The sequence below is a fragment of the Hermetia illucens genome, chromosome 6 (genome assembly GCF_905115235.1).
Source record: "Hermetia illucens chromosome 6, iHerIll2.2.curated.20191125, whole genome shotgun sequence".
Lineage (NCBI taxonomy): Eukaryota > Metazoa > Arthropoda > Insecta > Diptera > Stratiomyidae > Hermetia > Hermetia illucens.
In genome coordinates this window covers 37,834,823-37,855,499 of record NC_051854.1, presented here as the reverse complement: position 1 = coordinate 37,855,499, position 20,677 = coordinate 37,834,823, and the positions used below count along the sequence as shown (strand labels likewise).

Below are 20,677 nucleotides of genomic sequence, written 5' to 3'. Positions count from 1 at the left end.
AACATAGATTATACACCAGAGATGTACAATGAAGCATTGGTCTTGATCGAGGATTTATGTGTTCTTACTTCAAATTTACCACTTAATCATTATGGTATGCCATCACCTAATCGTCCAGCCACCGACTTAGTCAATACCGATTTACAACGAGAAAATCAATATGACCATGGAAGTTTAGCAACAATTATCATGAACAGTAAACCATTACTGACAGCAGAACAAAAAATTATTTATGATCGGATTATGCTGGCTGTTGCTGCTGAACAAGGCGGTTTTTTTTTCTTGGATGCACCCGGTGGAACCGGTAAGACATTTTTAATATCGTTGATTCTTGCCAAAATACGGTTGCAACAAAAAATCTGGATGGTGGGCGAACAGCACATTCAACATTCAAGCTGCCATTGGACGTTCATAATAAACCAGATGCAATGTGTAAAATCAAAAAGAATAGTGGAATAGCTGCAGTGTTGCGGAAGAGTTCTATAATAATTTGGGATGAGTGCACAATGGCACACAAATATTCACTTGAAGCATTAAACAGAACTATGCAAGATTTAAACAGCAATAATAAACTTTTCGGTGGTGCTATCTTACTTTTGTCTGGTGACTTCCGGCAGACCTTACCGGTTATACCTCGCTCTACTTTCGCGGATGAGGTTAATGCATGTTTGAAACAATCATTCTTATGGCGAAGTGTTGAAACACTTCGATTGACCATAAATATGCGAGTACAATTGCAAAATGATCCATCAACACAAATATTTTCCGAACAACTACTAGATATTGGGAACGGTAAAATAGAACTGCAACCAAATACGCAATGCATTAAACTACCAGACAATTTTTGCACTGTTGTTCAGGATAAAAATGAATTGATTCAGAGTATTTTCGCGGATATACAGAATAATTATTTGAATCATGAATGGCTTAGTCAACGGGCGATTTTGGCAGCCAAAAACGTTGATGTTGACGAAATTAACTTCCAGATACAACAGTTGTTACCAGGTGATCTGATGTCTTTTAAATCAATCGATACTGTTGTTGATGAAAATGAAAGTGTAAATTTTCCGATTGAATTTTTAAATTCATTAGATATCCCTGGAATGCCACCACATAATCTTCGATTAAAGATTGGTTCCCCTATTATTCTCCTCCGTAATTTGAATCCACCTCAATTATGTAACGGTACGCGTTTGGTCATCAAAAAGATCACCGGAAAAATTCTTGAAGCAACCATTTTGGCTGGGAAGTTTAAAGGAAAAGTGGTCCTGCTGCCACGTATTCCGATGATACCATCAGATTCTACCATACCCTTCAAAAGGCTACAGTTTCCAATTCGTTTAGCTTTCGCCATGTCTATAAATAAATCTCAAGGTCAAACAATGTCCATTTGTGGTTTAGATTTGGAAAATCCATGTTTTTCTCATGGGCAACTATATGTTGCGTGTTCACGTGTTGGGAAACTGTCGAATCTATTTGTGTTAGCTAAAGACAGGTTAACCAAAAACATTGTGCACCGATTGGTGTTAAATTAAATTGAAATTGAAAGTATTTATAATTCAAAAAAATAGATATTAATGTTTAAAAGTTTAAGACTGTCTGCCTTGCCTACCTCATTCATGAGTTTAAGCGTCACATGTTATTTACTGTATTATACTGTAATATACTTATATTTGTTATAAAATCAAATGGAAATAATAAATCTGATAAATTTTTATTTTGTACCTATTGATTTCTGCTTAATATCAAGTGTAAGAACATTTTAATTAATTGTGTTCAACGTACTTCCCCTTCAAATCTCAATCCAGTGAATTTGTATACCAACATCAACATTTTCGTCTTTGTTCGTAAATAATTTCATTGTACTAAAGGGTTATAGTAGTAGAAAGTCAAATAAGGAGATCACCATATTTTTTTACAAATTCCATCTGTGTGAAAAAGCATAGTGGACTCCGTGACTGATGTTCTCTTATTGTTCCTCTTAGATTGTTTACTATAATGTAATATAACAAAAACTTTAGCCACAGCAACGCGTGGCCGGGTCAGCTAGTAATATAATAAAATTTTTAAATTGTAAAATAACCTTGGGGGATAAAATATTCACTAATAAAGAAAATTTTGTTCAAAATAACATTATATTACCAAACATACTAAAAAATATATCGTACAACGAAATTCATAATTTGACCTTAAAATCTATTCATGTTCAAAATATTGAGAATTTGAATCACATAAAACTGTTATCATTGGAACATAATAAAACTTCATGGACAAGCTTAATTACAGATGTCATAATAATCTTTAGTGTCCGGATAGCTCAGTGGTTAGAGCACTAGGCTGTCATACGGAAGGTCGCGGTTCAAATCTCACTGGTGGCAGTGGAATTTGCATCGTGATTTGACGTCGGATACCAGTCGACTCAGCTGTGAATGAGTACCTGAGTCAAATCAGGGTAATAATCTCGGGCGAGCGCAATGCTGACCACATTGTCTCCTAGTGTACCGTTACGGTCTTGAATGAAGTGCTCTAACACACTTCAAGGCCCTGATCCAATATGGATTGTTGCGCCAACGATTATTATTATAATAATCTTTATCATTCTTATAGTTGTTGTAATATTTTAAAGTTCATAAAAAGAAAACTAGCATCAAAGTAAATATAAATTCAATGCGCCAGGACACGCATCTTAGGGATAGAGGAGTCATAAACCAGACCGCTCCAGATAAGAAAAATAAAACGACAACGACAAATAGAGATAAATTTGAGACGCGAGAATCAATTTTCTGATTAGGCTTAAAATGCGTATGAGCAGAAAGATGCATTTTAATGAGTCGACGCGATAATGTATTTCAGATAACTCTAATAAGCGTTTCATTTTTCTTATCTAGTCAATAGTTCAAAGGTTGATCTTAAGATAATGTTGTCCACATATAAGGACACCAAAAAGACATGGAACGAGCAGTTGAGTTGTTAGAGTTGAGTTTGTCGAAACAAATAAAATTATATTAATAAGTAAATCGTGCGTTTTAATTTTCAAGGAAACATATATCTCATGGCATGGTGATAAAACGGGAAACAGAGGTCAAACATTTGGGAATTACACAAGACTAAAAATTACTTTGAAAGATGCATGTGTGAAACACATTTCGGGAATCCACGAAGTATCAGTGGGGCGGAAAGCTGCCTAAACCAAAGGGCGGTTTATATTTTTCTAGGTGTTACCCCGAATTATTGACGCCAAAGGATAACATGACAAGAAGGTTTCACTTCGATAAGAAGTATGAAGCACTTTGTAGTAACTAGGCAAACTGGGAGAGTTTGGCTGTGGCATACAATGCTCGGCTCGCACAATAAGGTGGATACTCTGGGTTCTAGGCCATGTTGGGTTGCCAAGAAGGGAGCAGGGACGCTTTCACACGGGCCAGAACCCTTCTGTAGAATCTGAAACGGGTTCATGGCTATGACATTAAAAATTGAAGATGAACAGTTGAGGGAACTTTTGTTGGGCCTACCAGGGATGAAGCAGTCCAGGGTGCTTATTGGGGGATACAAACTGAAGCGCACAAAGGACTGCTTAAAACTCAACAAGAAGAACTTCTGAATCATAGTGAGAGTTCTCACTGATCACTGCCGGCGAAACAATTACCTAGGGAAGCTAGGGATATTTACGGACACTGCCTGAAGATTTGTGCAGAGTGTTTCCAAACCTGATACACGTTCTGGGACAGTTTCCGACAAACGTGCAAAGTAGAGAAGAGACAGCTTTCTGTCTCTCCATAATAATTCACCTGACAAATGTAAATTTGTGAATATACTCTGCAAATTCGACCCTCCTACTGCTGCCACATAATAGAACAAAACACACGTTATTGTTTTCATTAGCCATGTAAAACAATGATAGGCTGCTCTAGCTAGACATATGTGTAGACTCTCTTTGGTGTTTCTCTGTGCACCCTTTCCTTATTCATTTTGCGATGTAACAACATTGCTCGAGCAAATACCGGGTTATATAATCCTTGGAAATAGATGCTTTGGTTAAGGACACAAATATGAAACTTTTCCAACACTCCTGCAAATTTGGACTAAGCTGAGTTGGTATTATATATTGGGACGTTAAACAAACATGCATGCATATCCTCAAAAGAAATTTTTCTAAGACGAAGTCTATCTTTGGTATGGTACTTTTGACTTATTGTAACAGTGTAAACTAACCATTAAATGTAATACATAGTGTGAATTAACAATTAAGTTTACTACAACTGTATTTAATATACATTCAACTGTCAAATATTTTTTCAAATAAATATGATTCCACAACATACTGGCGACGAGGACGGTCGTGTTTTTCGTTTTTCCGAGCGCGAGTTAAATATGGACGCCACACAGTTTGCCGAATTTTTACGTGTGCAGGCGGAGCAACAAACCGCCATCCTAAAAATTCTTGAAAATTTCGCTACCGTGACGGTTGGTAGAGAAAACATCTCTACAGAGGTAAAAAAAACAAAACATCCTAAAAAACTTTAAATGTGAGAAATATGATGGCGTTACAACGGCTAGTGTTTTCGTAGATTATTTTGAAGCCCAGTGCCACATGTGGGGAATCGCGGATGATATAAGTTCGAAAAGAGAATTATTCGTATCATGTCTAAAGCCGGAAACCTATCGTGAACTAAAAATTGCATTTGCGGACGCAAAGAAAAAATTTGAAAACCTAACTTACACGGAAATCGCGGAAAAATTCGTGAAGCTTTTTGAACGAAAAACCACGCGCTTCAAAGCTCTAACGAACTTTTGGAATTGTGTGAGGAAAAAAGATGAGTCATTCGAATCTTACGCGAACAGGCTAAAAGACATAAGTCGCGATTGTGGCTACGACGGCGACATGCTAGAACGTCAATTACGTGATCGGTTTGCAACGGGTCTCAACCATCCCCGACTTGAAGTGGAATTGAAACAAAGGTGGCCAGAGCTAAAAACATTCGATGATATTGAAGGCATAGAAAACGAAGTGTCGTTCGCGGAAGTTTTCAAAATAGCGCTATCAAGAGAGTTGGCGGAAAAAGCCATTGTAGAAAGTGAATGCGCGGAAGTGAAAAAGATAGTAAAACGTCGTGCGAAAATCGGTAAGCGGATCCGAATTTTGTCGGAAGAACAATGTTTAAGATGTGGTGCGCGTGAAAGACATTCAAAAGACAACTGCAAGGCGGCGAATCACAATTGTGAAGCGTGTGGCAAACGTGGACATTACGGGTCGTGCTGTATAAGAAAAGGCAGAGTTAAATTGATCGCGAGAGACAAAAAGAAACAACAGCGTATTTACAACGTAAAAAATAGTGATACATCTATTTCGAGTTGTGAGCAAGTTTTTAAAGTAATGAGTGCCATTGCTAAGAAAAGAAACATTGACGTTAAGATAAACGGTGTCACGTGTACGATGGACTGGGATCCGGGCGCGTCAGTTTCCATTATTAGTACAGATTTTTGGAAACAGATCGGATCACCAACGCTTAAAGGGAAGCCAAAACTACGGGCTTATGGCAATTTCGATTTACCTTGCCAAGGGGAAGCTACAGTGACAGTGACGCTGAACAAGCGAACGCGATCTTTGGAAGTAGTCGTGGTGGACAACGCGAATCCAATGTTATTTGGCTTAGAGTGGAATGAAGCCTTCAATTTGCCACTGCCTGAACCAGTGTACAACGTAGAGCGTGTCAACAACCACGTGCAGCCGACAACGAAACCACTGCATCAGAAGTTAAATGACATATTGGAAGAGAACAAGCAGCTATTCGAAGAAGGACTGGGAAAAATAAATAACTACCAAGTTAAAATTCACGTAAAGGAAACAGCAACACCAATACATATTCCAGCCAGGCCAGTCCGATTCGGAATTCAAAAAAGCGTGGAATTCGAACTTGAAAGGTTACAGCAGCTTGGAATTATCTCACCTGTTGACCCCAACGAAACACCGATCGAATGGGCAACACCCACTGTCAACGTGGTTAAACGGAACGGAAATATACGTATTTGTGGTGATTTTCGTGTTACACTGAATTCAGCACTAGTAACAATACGACATCCAGTACCAACATTCGAAAACATCCGTCAGCAGCTTGCCAAGGGTGAGAAGTACACGAAATTAGATCTACGCGATGCCTATCTACAATTCGAGATTAGTCCAGAGTCAAGAAAATACCTAATCATATCCACACACAAAGGTTATTTTCAGTATAACCGTATGACTCCTGGTATATCGAGTGCACCCGGAACATTTCAAAATTATATGGAAAATCTACTTGCTGGCATACCCAACGTTGCAATCTATTTCGACGACATAGGCATTACAGGTCCAGATGAAGATAGCCATCTAAGATCATTAAGAGAAGTTTTTAAACGTCTGCGTGAAGCTGGTTTTCGTATCGAAAAGAACAAATGTAGCTTTTTTCAAGACAGTATCGACTATTTGGGCCATCAATTCAACCGAAAAGGGATCTATCCAGTGGAAGACAAGCTGATAGCAATAAAAAATGCTGCAATGCCCACTAACAAGAAGGAGTGACGATCCTTTCTGGGATTGGTCAATTTTTACGAGAAATTCATACCCAACTTAGATGGAGCATGTTCCGAACTACACGCATTAACTGGTACAAAGTCGCAATGGCGATGGTCAATAAAGGAACAGAAACAATTTGATAACGTTAAACATATGATAGCTAGCGCCCGTCATCTAACTCCTTACGATCACACAAAACCGCCTTATTTGGCAACAGACGCATCCGATGTAGGCCTTGGTGCTGTTTTATATCATCAGGAAGAGGCTAACAACGAGTTACCTATCGCCTACGCGTCACGAAAATTGAACGAAGCAGAACAAAAATACGCTACCATTGACAAGGAGGCATTAGCAATATTTTTCGCCGTGAAGAAATTTGATCCATATTTACGTGGGACAAAGTTTACATTAATTACGGATCACAAGCCGCTTCAACACCTGTTGGGAGACAAACGAAGAAGATTCATAAAATTTATGCGGTAATTCAAACACGGAAGCTTGATGATATTGTACTAACAGAACAGGAACTTAGGAAGCAGACGAAACATAACCTAATATTACGACGAGTAATTGAGTTAATTGAGCGTCACTGGCCAGACACGAAGTGTATCAACAACGAGCTGAAACCATACTACGACAAACGGGAGGAACTATCATACGAAAACGGTATTTTGATGTGGCAAGGACGAATTATCGTGCCCGATAATCTTCAAGAAGTAACATTCATAGAGGGCATCCAGGCATTGGCTCTATGCGTGCGTCAGCGAGGTACTATGTATGGTGGCCGAACATCGACAAGGACGTGGAACATACAGTGAAATCATGCATGGCATGTCAACGGCAGCGCCCAAAACAATCTGAACTGCCAATCTACTTTTGGTCCCTGCCAGAGCATTGTTGGCAACGACTGCATGTGGACTTTGCAGGTCCCTTCGAAGGAAAAATGTGGATTGTGCTTGTTGATGCTTTATCAAAGTGGGTAGAAGCAGATGTACTTTATGCTGCCACCACAAGAACTTTGTGCGAATTCCTAGAGGAGAAGTTTATAACATGTGGTTATCCGGAAATTATCGTGTCGGATAATGGTAGTCAATTTACGTCAGAAGAGTTTCGAAATTATTGTCAAAGTCATGGAATAAAACATGTAACGTCTTCACCGTACCATCCGAAAACCAACGGACTAGCCGAACGATTCGTACGAACATTCAAGGAGCGCATGAAAGCCAATGAATATGATGGTTTATCACAACGTCAGCGCTTGCGCACATTTCTATTTACATATCGAAACACACCACACTCCTTTACAGGGAAGGCACCATCTGAATTTTTGCTAGGTCGACGCCTGCGAACTTTATTTGACAATCTGAAGCCTAATGTACGGCGAGAGATGCATTTTAAACATGTAAAACAAAATCTTCAAGCAGAGCAGTCTAACAGAGAGTTCCAACCAGCACAACCAGTATTCGTAAAGACAGACATCGAGAAAATGTGGGAACCAGCCAACATAGTCGAAAGAACAAATCGATATTCCTACCGTGTTCGAACGAAGGACGGTGTAGAAAGAAGACGACATGCAGATCATATCCGAGAACGGAGGGTAATACCACCATCAATCGACTTCCGGGATGTCCCAGATTTTAAGCGAAACAGTTTCCATTACCAATCTGCAAGCCCGACAGCAAATGATGAACAGGAACATCAGCAGTCTATGCAGCCCGCTATACCGTCGCATGAAAACGGAAACATGAGTGAACAAGGACAACACACCGAAGCACAAAAAATTGAACATCCAGTACGGCGAAGCCAACGGCTAAGAAATCGACCAAAGAGACTAGTGGAAGAGATGTAAAATTACTGAAGGAAGGAGAAATGTAACAGTGTGAACTAACCATTAAATGTAATATATAGTGTGAATTAACAATTCAGTTTACTACAACTGTATTTAATATACATTCAACTGTCAAATATTTTTTCAAATAAATATGATTCCACAACACTTATGGGTATCTATTAGTGGATAAACAAAAAATACGACAAAAGTGAATGGATATATGTACGTATAGATATATCTAGTATTTACATTAACACAATATAATGTTAGCCTTACAAAAGATACATAACGAGAAACCATTGACATAGTGAAACCAGTTAAACCAAGCCGAGAGCAACAAGCATAAGAAAATGAAGAAAATTCTCCTAGAATTCCACAGTAATTAATGTGTTACGTATGTGGGGTAAAACAGGATAAAAATCTATTTTAATTATTATACTTTATGCAGAAGAATAGGCTATTCACCTAGCTTCCAATATGAATAGGTCTCTATCCGAAAGGAGCATATATCTAGCAGCTCCAGCATATAGAGCTTTGGAATACTGTTAGGTAACATTCTTTTCTAAGACTTCGGGTACTCACAGTAGAAGCCAATAGGTACTATTTCGTTATCTCACCATCTTCAGGACAATTCAATCGATTTTTCATCTGTGTCAAAAACAAACCCCATTGTCTAGACTTTCGGTATTAAAAAATTTCATCCTTTACCCCTTTTGCCCCCATGTTAAGAGTATGATTCAGAAATCATGAAAGCAATCTCCCGTTTAACTCATCAGAAGGATTTTCAGGACATCTTTCGCATCGTTAAGAATGCTCCCTCTCTTAACTGCATCTATCACGAATACGAGTTGCCATATTTTGACATTCACCCAATCGGCGCATCTATTGCAAATGGCAAAAGTGTAGAAAGGCAGGTGAGCCACTAGAAGGCACTAATATGAATGGTGAACGTCTTCTCAATTCTTCATTATTTTTATGGGAATATGTGCACACATACCTAGTTGTGACTAGGATGGGATGGGAAGACAATTTCGTCTTTCTGGTATAGGGTCCGGAGTAACAACGAAATCGAGACTGTTGACAAATTGTAAATAACGAGAGGACTTCCAATTTATTTTGGTCTACTTTCACCGATATTTAGGAAACAGTTTGTTCCCTTTTTCGGCGCTATAAATCTAGCACTGAAGGAAGGAACAAGTCTCCACTTTCCATATCTTCAAAAACTTCATTAGTAAATACTGATTAAGTAAATCTTGATTCGGCGGTGAAAATTGCCTCAAAACAGGTCCGCATCCTTAAATAGGACATCGAAACTGCTGTGGGATTTGACGGCCACTTTTTGGCTTTCTCAAAACTTTAAATAGTGCTTATTTTGAATTGAAACATTCAAAAGTGTCTAATGCGAAACTGTGGGTAGCATACTAGCGTACACAATTGCGTAAGACTATCTAACAATGGGGACTCCCGATTTAGTGGAGAAACATGCTTTTTACGAGCAATTGCATGAGGCTTCCTAAAGGTGACATTGTGATCATAATGGGTGATATGAATGCCAATGTAGGCTTTGATCACATCTTGCTCGGATATGTAATTAGAAAGCACGGGTTGGCGACTGTAACGAAAATAGTCGAAGGTGTGTGAATTTCTACAGCTTCCATCGCCTCGTCATAGGTGGCACATTGTTCAACCAGAGAGCCTGCCATAAGATCAGTTGGTGTTCAACAAACTGACACCATACGAGAAATCAGATTGGCCACCTTGCAATCAGCAATAGATTTAGAAGTTGTCTCCTAGATACAAAACAAAAGCGACGCTAACATGGATCTAGAAAGGGATCACCGTCTGACGATCGCTTACGTTCGATTGTGTATTACGTCCACCACTTCTCGCAGGTTGGGAGAACTGCGACCTCATAAAGTCAACGTCGACGGCTTGCATAATCCAACTGTAGCTCGATAGCGTGAGAACCATCTTGCTAATCAGAAGGCCTGAGAATATCGATGATGATCGGTCTACAGTCAAAAATATCCTTTCCTCGATTTCTATGCAGATCCTCGAGCATGCCCGAAAGGGCGTCATAAGATCTGAATGACTGCGAAATTGTGGAAATTGATCGATGAAGAAAAGTGGCTTAAGGCTCTATTGACCGTTGGCAGTGAACTCAGATACCGAGTGAAATCCCGGGGTGTTCAACGTATTGTGTTCGGCGACAAAAGGAAATTTACTATCAAATTGTTCAGGGAAGTGGAAGATGCCGCGGAAAGCAATGATTTCAGCAGTGAATATTCCTTCAAGCAAAAGAGAAATCATTTCGGCCACTACTACACTCAAACGGAGTACAGTCGCTGGGCTTGACGGTCTTCCAGCAGAGTTATTTATCGATGCACCTGCAGTTATTGCAGAACTGCTGCTTCGACTCGTGTAGAAATTTTAAGAGTCCAAATCCTTTCCCAGGGATTGGAAGAGGGGGATGATCTTTAAGTTTAAAACAAGTCGGGAAACCGGAAGCTAGACGCTTCAGGTATGAAAGGTTTTGTGTATTTCTTTTATAAAGAGATTTGGGTGTGCATTTGTCCCAGCAGCATGTAGCACGTAAAATATGCATATATTATGTGAAAATAGCCACTTTCAAGTGATATTGACATTCATAGTCTTGAATTTGCAGAGGAGCACAGATTTGACCTAGTATAACTTTGTTAGTAATAGTGCGATTTTCACCAAATTTGGCAGGATTATGATCTATACTGTAGCCTACATTGCTGCAATTTTGTGATTCTAGGGTGAACTTAAGGGAGGTTTTCCTGTCAATTACTAAAAATTATAGTTATATACTATTATTAACTTTATTTGAACAGGTATCGATATGGAGGGTATTTCGGAGCCTAGGCACCATATAGTGGCAGCCCCCTGATTTTTTCCAGATTTTTCGGTTTGGTAGTTCCTGAGAATGGGTTCGTTAAAAAAAATGACCACTTTCAACCTCCCGCACTCCCCACCTTTTCAGCAAAGTCAAAACTAATACCGACTTCGAAAAGTACTAACCGAGACCTTTAATTTGATACCCCACATGACTATATTTGATGAAAAAAAAATTTACACCCCCTTTTGCATGTATGGGGACCCCCCCTTAAATTCGTCATAAGAGGATGTAACTCACTATATGTGTGAGCGTTCACACTTCCCACCTTTCTTCCAAATTTTGTGTCAATCGCTATAACCGTCTCCGAGAAAAATGCGTGTGACGGACAGACAGACAGACAGACAGACAGACAGACAGACAGACGGACAGGAGGAGTTGCCAGATCTCCCATCAGGCGCGACCCCAGGTGGCGGATAGGGGCATACCTATTGATGTGTAAATATGTGTTCATGCACTTTTCTTTTCTGACTGTGTATGGGCTAGTGTTTGCTCATCTCTGGTGCGTGGACCAAAATGGCTATGGGAAGGATACCCAGAACATAAAACCACCATGGAAGACGAGAGAAGGAGTAAACTTACGGTTCAGGTGCTCGGAACCCCAGTACCGGCGGCTTTTGGGAGTGAGCAAGCAGGCTCCCGGTCGTCGATATCCCTCGACCGCAGTGCCTCGGTGGTGGACAACTTGGCCACCTTGGCATATAATGTTACAAGTGATTTGGATCTGGAGATGGAAGTGTTCAAGCGAAGTACGACCTTACCGAGAACATTAGTAGCAAGAACAACCAAGGATGAACTGAAGATGGATCGTTGGACGACAAAAACTGTAACAACACCCACAGCATATGTTCAAGATGCGCGACAGCAAGAGGTGCTCCAGGAACAAGATAAGGATCCATTCAAAAGAAGCTCATCAACTTTGAGACCTCCACCAATGCTAAAGGCGATGAAGGAAAAAGTACAGGCAAGATCAATAACTGGCAAAAGTGAAACAGTGTATAAAAGGAGTAACCCTGTCGGGGCTTATAAAGAGCGGAGTCCCGATCCGGAGGAATTACCCTTCACCCAGCTTGGGGCAAAGATAGTTGAGCTGTCCGAATTTATCAAGGACAAGCACAACGTGCACCAAGTCATAAAGAATATGGTGAGGGCTATTAGAGTCCTCTATAATAGATCACAGATGGAGGAGAAGAATAATAACAACACGCCTAACCCCGCTGTGCCAACAGTATCACAAGCGACCCAAGTGACGCCTAACCGTACTACCATCGAATCCCAGCGAAATAAGCGAGTACGTGAAAAAGAGGGAGATACTTTAAATAATCAGCAGGCGCCTAAGAGAAAAAAAGGCGGACAGAACATCCTGAAAACCAACACCAACAGTTCAGAAGGAGGAAAGCATACAGCGAATCCAAGAAACTCGACCAGCGTTGCGAAGCCCAAGACGAACGAAAACGATGGATGGACTAAAGTTACCAACAAAAAAGCGAAACGAAAAGCAAAAGTGCGAACTCGTCCAGATGTAATTGTTATCTCCAGTAAGGGCAATCTGTCCTACGCGGAGATACTCAAAAAGGTCAAAGCGGATCCCGACCTGAAAGATCTGAGCGGAAATGTAAACCGAATCCGAAGAACCCAGAAAGGGGATCTCATGTTCGAGCTGAAAAGATCCAGCGGCGGCAAAACTGATGACTTTCGCACTCAAGTGAAAAACTCGCTTGGGGAGAATGCCGCAGTGCGTGCCCAAAAACATGAGATCTATATACAACGTAAGGACCTCGATGAAGTTACATCGAAAGGAGAAATTTGTACTGCTCTGAAGGAGCAATTCAAGTTGAAAGAACTTACAGAGGAGTCTGTTGTCGGTCTACGGAAAGCCTATGGTGGCACTCAAACGGCCACCATACGAGTGCCAGCGGAGGCAGCGCAGATGTTGTTGGCTGCCGGAAGGGTTCGGATTGGATGGGTTGTTTGCCGTTTAAGGGAGCAAACTTCACTAAAGAGGTGCTTTAAATGCCTCATGTTTGGGCACTTAGCGAAGGCATGCAACAGCAACATTGATCGGTCCGATCGATGCAGAAGGTGTGGGGAGAAAGGCCATATTGCCAGAGAGTGCAATAGGGACCCCAAGTGCCTATTGTGCGTAGCCAAAGAGGGACAGGATAACCGGCACATTGCCGGAAGTGCCAAATGTCCGGAATTTAGGAAGGCGCTCACTGCAATGAGAAAATGAGGTTTATTCAAATAAACCTCAATCATTGCAGGGTCGCTCAGGATTTACTTGAGCAGACCACGTTCGAATCTAAGATGGAGGTTGCCATCGTAAGTGAACCGTACAGAAACCGCCACGGTGGCGTATGGGTCACAGATTCGACTGGTGGAGCGGCGATATGGGCTTGTGGTCGACAAGCCATACAATGTACTGCAAGTTAGGCAGCCAGTGGCTTTGTGTGGGCGAAAATAAGTGGTGTATATGTATACAGCTGCTACGCCCCACCAAGTTTGACACTGCCTGAATTCGAGCAAATGCTTGATAATCTTGCTCTCGACGCAAGGAGACGAAGTCCAAAGGTGATTGCTGGTGATTTCAATGCTTGGGCCCTAGAGTGGGGTAGCAGAGAATCAAATGCTAAGGGGCGCAGTCTATTAGAGGCTTTTGCGCAGCTGGACATGGTTTTGGCTAACGAAGGTGCCGTAAACACCTCTCAGAAAGGGGGGTCAGGCTCGGTTGTAGACTTGACCTTTATCAGCCCTGCGTTGGCGCGTGGTATGTCCTGGTGCGTCAGCGAACGCTACACCCACAGCGATCACCAGCCAATCTTCTTTGAGACATGTGTCGAGCCACAGGGCAAAGAGCTATCATGCCCAAAACCGAAAAAGGTTTCAGGCTGGTCTGCAAAATCTTTGGATGAGCAGAGGTTCTTAGAGGTGTGGTTAGATCAACCTGATATAGCAGGCGCCTCTACGGAAAGAGCCGTCCATCTGGCTCAATGCATCGCCAAAGCATGTGACGCGTCTATGCCTAGGAGGTGCTCATTCCCCAGTAGAAGGCCAAACTACTGGTGGAATGATGAACTGACCGGTCTTCGATCAGCCTGCCACCGAGCCAGAAGAGCGGCTCAGAGGGCGGTAGGTAGAGTCGATCAGGGGCAGAAAGAGTGCGCCTATAAGGCAGCCCGCCATCCAGCGAAGCAAGACAAAATGCTTTAAGGAGCTCTGCTCAGAAGCGGACATCAACCCGTGGGGGTGTGCTTATAGAATAGTGATGGGACGATTCAGAGGCCGCTGCTCTCCGCAGATCACGTGTCCCACCCTCTTGCTGAAAATCATCCAGGGATTATTCCCCCAGCAAGAGGAGAGCACCGACATATTCCAACCACCTCTGAATGTGACGGCAATTCCTCCAGTCACCAGAGACGAGCTGCTGGAGATCTGTGGCAGAATAGGAGACAATAAAGCGCCGGGCCTGAACGGAGTGCCGAATAAGGCCCTTAAGCTTGCCGTGAAATCCAGGCCAGACATGTTCGCTGAGCTGTTCGAAGCGTGCATGACCGAAGGAATATTTCCGGCGGCTTGGAAGCGACAGAAATTAGTACTTCTGCCTAAGCCTGATAAACCTCCAGGTGAACCATCGTCATACCGATCCATATGTCTTTTGGACACGGTGGGGAAAATGTTAGAGCGATTGAAGTAATAAAAACTTGTTGTTTCTTTTCCGTTGGTGTGGGTATTTTATTCTTGCAAATAACAAGTTGAACTTGTTTGCACTGATGAAGGGAACAAGTGGTTCCCGAAATATCGGTATTTGCAAGAATAAAATACCCACACCAACGGAAAAGAAACAACAAGTTTTTATTACTTCAATTAATTAATCGTTGGAAATACCGCATAATTTCACTCTGATGTTAGAGCGGGTAATCTATAATAGATTACTCCCGGTTGTTGAGGGCCAAGGCGGCCTTTCAGATCGGCAGTATGGATTCCGTAAAGCCAGATCAACCATTGATGCCATCAAATTGGTTACTGGTTTGGCCGAAGATGCAATTCACGGAAAGGGTAGTACCAGCAAATATTGCGTGGTAGTAACCCTGGACGTGAAAAATGCATTCAATTCGGCCAATTGGAATCTAATACGCAAATCCCTAGCGAAGATTGGTATTCCCGCCTATCTCGCTGCTATCGTCGATAGTTACTTAACTGAAAGGAGGCTATGGTATGACACTGATGACGGACCGCAGGAGCACGTTGTTTCCGCCGGTGTCCCACAGGGCTCCGTATTGGGCCCACTACTGTGGAACATCATGTACAACGATGTACTTAATCTTCTCCTTCCGGATGAAGCCACAGTGGTGGGTTACGCTGACGACATAGCACTGGTTGTTGTCGCAAAGCATCTTGAAGATGCTGAGTTATACTCAAGCGAGGCAATCAGTGCTGTCAAATGCTGGTTGGAGAGCTCTGGTTTGACGCTTGCGGAGGAAAAAACAGAAGCGGTCTTCATCACGAAGCGCCGGAAGAGAAATTACGCCTGTGTTAGAATCGGGAATCATATCATCACTTCCAAGCAGACCATCAAATACTTGGGGGTGGTGATAGACAGGAAGCTCAGCTATAAGCAACACGTACAGTATGTTGGTGATAAATCATCCACTGCCAGTATGGCCCTCGCCAGGATGATGCCGAACGTGGGAGGGCCACGGCATACCTCTAGGTTGCTTATAGCCAGGGTGGTGACCTCGATCATGCTCTATGCGACCCCAGTTTGGAGGGAGGCGTTGTGGATGTCGGGGAATGCTACCAGACTGAGTTCAGTCTACAGGAGGACAGCCCTGAGGGTATGCTCTGCCTTCAGGACTGTCTCAGATGATGCAGCATTCGTCATCTCTGGAATGATGCCGATTGACATCTTGGCAGATGAGATGGCGAATATATACAATGCAAAGCCAACCTCTTCCTCATCGCGGACGAAGAACGCTGAGAGGGAAAGATCCATAAATAGATGGCAAGAGCGGTGGGAACGCTCGGGAAAGGGCCGGTGGACGCACAGGCTCATTCCTGCCATCAAGGAGTGGTCGGAGAGACGACACGGCGAGATTAATTATAATCTCACCCAGTTTCTCACGGGACACGGAGGATATCTCCAATACCTTCACAGGTTTAAATTGGAGACCTCACCCGATTGTCCAAATTGCAATGGAGTCCCAGAGGACCCAGAGCATGTATTCTTCCACTGTCCGAGATTTGTGGAAGAAAGGAGGAATCTAGAGGAGACTCTAGGAGAGGTGCTGGTACCAGAAAATCTGGTACCGAAAATGCTAGCACATCAAGAGAATTGGGATGCGGTCAACTTCATGATCGCATCTATTCAAGATAAATTGCGAAAGGCAGAGGAAAGGAGAAAAGCGCGGTCACGTGCGCGGCGTATAGAAGAAAGGTGACAAAGCAAGAGTGAGCTGACTCCGCCCCGTGATGTAATACCTTATGGTGGTTCCGCGGGGCAGGGAGGGAGTCGGGGGTGGTTTTAGTGGGTAAAAATCCCACACGCTGGTGTGTCCAGACCAGTGACTTTTTGAAGATTTCCACCTCCTCAACAAAAAAAAAAACACAGACGGACAGACAGACAGACAGTGAACCGATTTTAATAAGGTTTTGTTTTACAAACAAAACCTTAAAAAAGAGCACCCGTTTTGAACACGACAACTGGAGAGATATCTGCATTCTTCCTGCCGTCTGTAATAAAGTAACGGAAAGTTGATGGTCAGACGACAATCCTGAGTGGCCGATGATGACCTAGAGGGAAGATTTATCCCAAAAACCTGAAAAGTTGACGGAATTGACAGTGAAGGTCCGCTCGCAAATACTGAAGTTCCATCGGAGCACTCGTGTTTGCATGCCTCTGTGCTAGCCAAGCTGGGGAATGTGGCGGGGAGCACCCTTTGAGCACACGTTCCCTCAACTTTCAGAGTTCATGTTCCGAGCAGTAGCGTTGACGGATGCGGCAGATCATTCCCCTCCGTCACGATCAATTCGCCCAAATGTATTCAATAATGTGCAATATGCGGCGCAATTTAAGATAATTGCACAATATATTTGATCAAGTTAATCCTGAAAAAGGCAAATGAAATCTCGCTTCCCTACAGGGCAGCTAGATTTCCGAGACCCACTCAAGGAAAGACAGCTATAGACCAAGGATGGAGAAACGGTGTCAAAAAGGTATTGTCCGAGATCTGCTAGATGAGAGTCAGACGATGGGTTTAGAAGAGTTGACTAAATCATAGGCTGACGAGCCCCAGTGTCAGGAACATATGTTTTGTAGTTTCCATCAGTTGACAACACCCACATTGGAGCTTCATTATCTGGGGTTCCCCACACCCGAAGCAAAATCGTTTCCGCTACCTTCTACATTCATCAAATTTGTGTCTTCCTTCTTGCCATTTCCAGCAGCCTCGCGAACCGACCGTTTCCACCTGGGACTCCGGCAACGACCACTGGTCTTGTTCGCCACTGGGGTAGGGATCCGTTTCCTCAACTGTCCGTCTAGCCGCCCCGGAGCTTGCTTGCGACGAACTGCCCAGCCAAACTTCCAAGTTTTCCTGCTGCAGCACCAAGCTGATATTCAGTCGTGGCAGGAAAATGCAGAATGGTCCACTAGATTGAAGGGAGTAAGCACGTCGAAGAGTTTCAACGAGTTCCATCTCAAATAGAGTATGTTCCAACTTTTCCCCGATTTTATATACAGCCTCGGAGAATCCATCGAAGCCTTGGCTGATGTAATCTTTTCCCTTGATCGATAGTGACCAGGCCGGTCTTCGCTCCGCATTGACCACATCAACACCCTACGTGTCAGTTTGGAAGAGTGCGCAGAATTTAGATCTGCACCTTCTCATCATCGATTTCGATAAAACTTTGGACAGCGTTAGTAGGCAGGTGTCTGGTCTGCTCTGTGCAGGACAAGCATTCTGGAGAAATTAATAGCGACATATGATGGGGTAAAATTTCAAGTGGTTCACTAAGATAAAATCTCAGAGGAATTTGAGGTCCAAATCGAAGTCCGTCAGTGTTGCATCTTGTCACCGATATTATTTCATCTTCATATCGATGACGTTCTTTATCCTGCCTTGGCCGGAGGACGTGGAGGAGTTCAACGGGCCGTGGTATCTTTCCTCAAACACCTTGACTACGCTGATGACATCTGCTTCTCCGTCAACCGCGTCATGAACTTTAGCTAAGCATCTCCATATCTGGAAAGAGGGGCAAGTAGAGTCGCACTGAAGATAAACACGAACGAAACCAACGTTCTTAATCTGACGGGTCATCGCACTCTCCCTATCAGCATTGATGGGCAGAGCATCAACGGCGTTGATCAATTTGAATATCCAGGAAGTGTGGTTTCTGCCGACGATGGCACCCATCTGAATGTTGCCCGACGTGTCTAAAATCTAGAAATGCAGTTATGTTAACACCAAGATGAAGTTGAGAGTGTTCTGTGCTAGTATCCTTTCTGTGTTCCTGTATAGGAATAGCACATGGAAAGTCACCCCCACTATCGCTCGAAAACTCCAAGCCTTCATCACTACCCGCCTGTGACGCATCGTACGCCGGCCTAATACTTTTACAAGCGAAGAACTTGGTCGGCGAACAAGCCTGGCTCACATGCGTGTTGTGGTCGGAAGGCGGAACTGGCAAAAAATAGGTCTCACGATAAGGATAGGTAAGAATGGCATTGCTGGGTACGCCATTCAGTGGAGTCTACCCTTACAATATGGTCGCCAAGAGCACTTGTAGCAGAAGAGTGGAGGAACAGTGCAGGCGATTCGGGAAATCGTGGAGGCAACTGAAGGTTATCGCGAACGATGGCACATATATGTGGTTAACATGCTATACCCCACCAAGGTGTAAATGGCAACCACATATTATGTGATGTATTCCTGCGCGAAATTACAGAATTTACATAAATAAGGACTTCATTTCAGCACCTACCCTTCCCCACGAAAACTGCCTGATGAAATCACCCCATGCCAGTCTCATCTCGCACAGAAGTTCATATTGATAGCTCTGATGACCTCATGCGGATGTGCAACCACTGTGGACTATTATTAACCTAAATTCATACTTTCAATAAGGCTTCCCGAACCTTCTCGCTGCTATCAAATGAAAGACTGAATTACCTCTTCATAAAATGAAAGCGGCAAACGAACATAATTAACAAGAAAATATGCCTCCTTAATCAAATATCCAGTTCCATTTCATCGGGATTTCCGCATCAGTGGCCTCCTCATTTCCTGCACTTAGTGCTTGATAAAATTACGTTATTTATAAAAGGGGCAGCAAAATAGCGCATATATCAGTCCCCCTAACGATGGTCTTCCTCACTGGCATATTTTTACCTGCTGCTCTCAATTCGGTAAATTATCCAGTCCTCAACCAGAAAATGAAATTGTGCGGGGTTGGAAAGATCCTGGATTCCATATAAGGACGTAGCCGTTTATATTTGAAGTACACGTATACAGCACAGATTTGATCTCCCTACTTTGCACCAGCATATTATGCAGGGGTGAGCTGCTCTTGTTCATATGAGTTTCTCTTTCGCATTATGATGCTAAGAGAAAACGTTCCCTTCTCTGCCAAGTTCAAGTTATAGAATAAGTTGTGATATCTCTACCCTTGCATACTCGGGTGGAAACTAGGACACCACTACAATTCCCTCCCAGGTTATAAGATTTTGTGTGCCGTTCGCACGGTGGATAGCCTTCATGCATCGTTTGCGGTGAGCTCATGGTGAAGCCCTAAAAGCAAAGTGAACTGGAAAACTCCCTCCCCTGTTGAATACCCAAGGGCCCCGAAAATAGAGAACTTTCTTGAAATATAGGTGTTCGGATAACATATGTACGTAAGCATGTCAGTCGTTTGCAAGTTAAACGCAAGGTCCACAAAAATGTTGGAAGTATTGGGGAATGTGAGACGTGATATACAGGTATGTCTGTAATACGAGCTGAATCTGAGATTGCATAGAAAACGACCAAAGTTTCTAGTTAAGAATATTGTCGTGTAGAAGTAGGCGACCACCAGCTTCTGAAAGGAAATGATTACTCAAGAAGAAAAGTACGGAACACGAGGGTTTAAAGAAAGCTAGGAAATGTGTTTTCAGCCAAAGCAAGAGCGGAGATTCTCATAAAATGAGAGTGGATGGAGTGATGTCTGTTGTCCATATTACTTCAGCCTCATTCTTCTTAAATTGATGGTCTCCATTGCATAAACAAAGCTTTCAAAGCGATTTCCTTCAGATGAACTCTTATTAGATTGTGATCTAAGTTGGTCGGATGGAAAAAATGGAAAAATTATGAGAACTCTGTATAAACGCTATGATGTTTTCGCA

At 42.7% G+C, this 20,677-nt stretch overlaps 2 protein-coding genes across 2 annotated transcripts in view; one reads left to right on the top strand and one right to left on the bottom strand.

Annotated features, from left to right (window-relative positions):
- LOC119658572 (ras-like protein family member 10B) overlaps positions 1-20,677 on the bottom strand; it is a 161,338-nt gene that overhangs the window by 122,627 nt on the left and 18,034 nt on the right. The gene's annotated exons all lie outside the window — the stretch shown is intronic.
- On the top strand, positions 7,497-8,402 carry LOC119659103 (uncharacterized protein K02A2.6-like). The gene has a single exon (XM_038067025.1). It carries the CDS (start codon positions 7,497-7,499, stop codon positions 8,400-8,402), a length of 906 nt encoding a protein of 301 aa, XP_037922953.1.

Excerpts from the sequence above, each read along its gene's own strand:
- LOC119659103 (XM_038067025.1), top strand. The coding sequence starts at position 7,497 with ATGTGGATTGTGCTTGTTGATGCTTTATCAAAGTGGGTAGAAGCAGAT.